This window comes from Monopterus albus, unplaced genomic scaffold (assembly GCF_001952655.1).
Source record: "Monopterus albus unplaced genomic scaffold, M_albus_1.0 scaffold99.1, whole genome shotgun sequence".
In the NCBI taxonomy this organism is placed as follows: Eukaryota; Metazoa; Chordata; class Actinopteri; order Synbranchiformes; family Synbranchidae; genus Monopterus; species Monopterus albus.
The window spans coordinates 3,366,874-3,369,821 of record NW_018127979.1 but is presented as its reverse complement, the minus strand read 5'-3'; the positions used below and the strand labels follow the sequence as shown (position 1 = coordinate 3,369,821).

General features: G+C 42.7%; 1 protein-coding gene across 1 annotated transcript in view; it reads left to right on the top strand.

Moving 5' to 3' along the window:
• Positions 1 to 292: 292 nt before the first annotated feature.
• The window catches only part of sik1 (salt-inducible kinase 1), a 10,743-nt gene continuing 8,087 nt past the window's right edge, over positions 293 to 2,948 (top strand). Inside the window, exons 1-3 of the mRNA XM_020609487.1 lie at positions 293 to 594; positions 1,045 to 1,241; positions 1,357 to 1,473. Coding sequence (XP_020465143.1) covers positions 1,089 to 1,241; positions 1,357 to 1,473 — 270 coding nt within the window. The 5' untranslated portion in view covers positions 293 to 594; positions 1,045 to 1,088. The remainder of the gene's footprint in view (positions 595 to 1,044; positions 1,242 to 1,356; positions 1,474 to 2,948) is intronic.

The window sequence follows — 2,948 nt, the reverse complement described above, 5'->3', positions numbered from 1 at the left end:
ACAACCTCCTTGTTTAAACCCACTTGTTTTTTGTTCCTCTTCCTATGCTGAAGTTGCACGCGCAGCCGTGCTGTGAGCCAGTCTGCCCGCGAGCAACAGCTCGGCAGAAGGAAACGTCACGTGGTGGCACATCTCTACGACTGACGTCACCGTCCCCATCTCCAAGCAACCCCTCCATCAGCACTCGCGTCACCGTGCGCCTGAGCCGCGCGGTTGCCCGGCAACCCATGCCGTGCGCTCGTGTCCGGCCTTGCCTTGCACCCAGCTCGGAGCTCTGACGCGGGTGTGACGTTAATAAGGTGGGTATCAATTTGTTATGGCGGAGGGAGGAGGAGGAGTTCCCCCTGTGAGTGCCGAAGCTCTCCGCTCTGCATTCCGGAGGAGCGCACAGACACACACTGGCCGCAGTCTAGTCCCGGGCCCAGACACTTCACTCCAAGTACATACGAAAAGGAAAACTCGCCCCGCGCGTGTTTTCTACAGTTTTTCCTCTTTGTTGTGCTGTAGATTGTTGCTGTGGTTGTGGAATGGTTGACGCTTCCTTTGAGAGCTGTCTAAACTGTGAGAGAAGGTGGTGTATACCCACTTTTTAAGGTAAGACTGGACGTTTTACTCACGTTTTAAGTTACTGATTAATACATCCATTACAATAATTGGTAATATTCTAACCTAGCCCAAAGCTACCTCTTAGTATTAGTCGAACCATTTCCTCATCTACTTTACTTTCAATTCAGTCCGTTTTATGTAACAATGTTGTAACAGAAATGTGGCTTTGTGGTTAAAACATGTCAGTTTCTAAACCTTATTTAGAGCTAGATTATGTATTTATAAACATAATTTGATTTCCTACTGTATCAATAAAGAAATTTCTGATCGTACCTTTCTCACTTCAGGCTACCTACTTTCCCCACTTAACTCATTTGTTATACTAAAGAGTTTGGACAAACGCGTAAACCAGATGGATTTAATATAATGTAACGCTAAATGTTCAGTAAAATAAGATTTGGTGAAATATACTCCATTTAACTCTGTCTTTGCCTATAGGTCCAAGCCTCAATTTATCCCCATAACTCCCGTACTGTTGCACTATGGTGATAATGGCGGAGAACAGCTCGGCAGCTCAGTCAAGCCCTGCACTGGGAAGGCCACTGCAGGTTGGCTTCTATGAGATCATCCGCACCCTGGGGAAAGGAAACTTTGCAGTGGTGAAGTTAGCCAAACACAAAGTCACCAAAACACAGGTCAGGAGCTCTTCTCCTCAGTGTGTACTTGTATTTGCAGTTATTTAAAAATGTAAAGTGTTTAGATTTTAAGTATTCTTTTAACACGTTAACAAATTCCCTGTTTTTTTTTCAGGTGGCCATCAAGATTATTGATAAGACCAGGCTAAACCCAACCAACCTGGAGAAAATTTACAGAGAAGTGCAGATTATGAAGCTGTTAAACCACCCCCATATCATCAAACTGTACCAGGTGTGCATGATCTTTAATCTTCCTGCAGAGTTTCTGTTTGCGGTGCATGTGTTTTTATGTGTGCACACTGGTGTGTGCTTGAAGCACTTTGTTATTCAACCTGTTTTACATGCCTTAAAGCTCACTGTATAGCCTGGTCTCTGATGGCTCCATGCACAGGGAGCTGGTCTGAACAGATGCATGAAACTTGGGCTAAAGTACCGCAGCATGGAAAGCTCTGCAAATAGGAGACAAATGTATCTGTCACTATAACAATGTTGTGATGCAGAGCATTGTGGCTCATTTTTGGATTCAGCAGCACCATTATGTGTGGCAAAAAATAAGTGGCATTTGTTATTGAAGTGGTTTGTACTGGCTGCTGACTCTCAAAGTCCATTGAATCATAAGTACAGCACAGCGGTGTTAGTGCAGTCTCTTTTGACCTCACCCTGTCTTAGGCATGTGTGTATTAAATTGTCAGTGCAGGGAACAATGCATGTCGGAGATGTTTTCAGTTATATAAGTGCAGAAGTGACTGCAGAGAAAAGGGAAGCACAACTGTCAGGAGAGGACTGGTTAAAGATGTCTCTACAGGTCTGAAGGTTAAGCCCAATTAGCATCTGTTAAAGCCAAGTGCAATGTGCCCATGCTTCACGTGAAGGCCACCCCACACAGTGCTGCTGTACTCCTAATCAAATTGAAGACTTAGTGGAAAGAATCCCCTTTCTTCCCCTCAGCTGGCCTTGTGAGTGCCATGGCACGCGTTTGGCAACAAGCACACAAACACACACTATAGCCTTTTTTTAAACCCTGGACCTTTTCTGCCCTTTGTTTAGCTGTGTACTCTTCAGCTACTTTTTGAGGATTTGCTCATGTCTCATTTTAAGCAGCTGAACAGTGTTTACTGAGAAATCATGCCTGGACTGCAAAATAAGATATAGTCAAGCAGTCAAGATAGTTTTGAAAATATTGGATCAATTAACCATGATGTAATTTAAGAAAAGGAAGACGATGTTTAAGATATATTTAAAAAGTTATGATAACCAAAAATCACTATTACATGTATAAATATACAGATACTTGATTGAGTTAAAGGCAGTGTGGTTTCATGCATTTTTCAGAATTGTCAAGTGTGTAGCAATGCAGTGGAAAGAAACATTAACTAGCAGAGAAACTCACAAACATTTCCCGTCAGGGCCCGGTTATAGCAAACAGCTGTGGAAAGTCTGTGATATTAATAACCAGAAGTGCATAAAATAAATGAAATAATTTGTTAAAAATGATTGTGAGTCAAGTGTTCTGTATAGTTTTTTTTAAGCAGAGCAAAAATAGATGCAACAAAGGACTTCACTGTAAGACTGTATCTGTCATTATTAGCTTGGTGGTCTAACAGGGATGACTTCTGTCTGTCCGTATCCTGTATTTGATGCATCCTTATTCTCAATGCCCTTGGGCTTGATGATGGTATGCGACCTTCTTCACCACTGCAGCTCCTC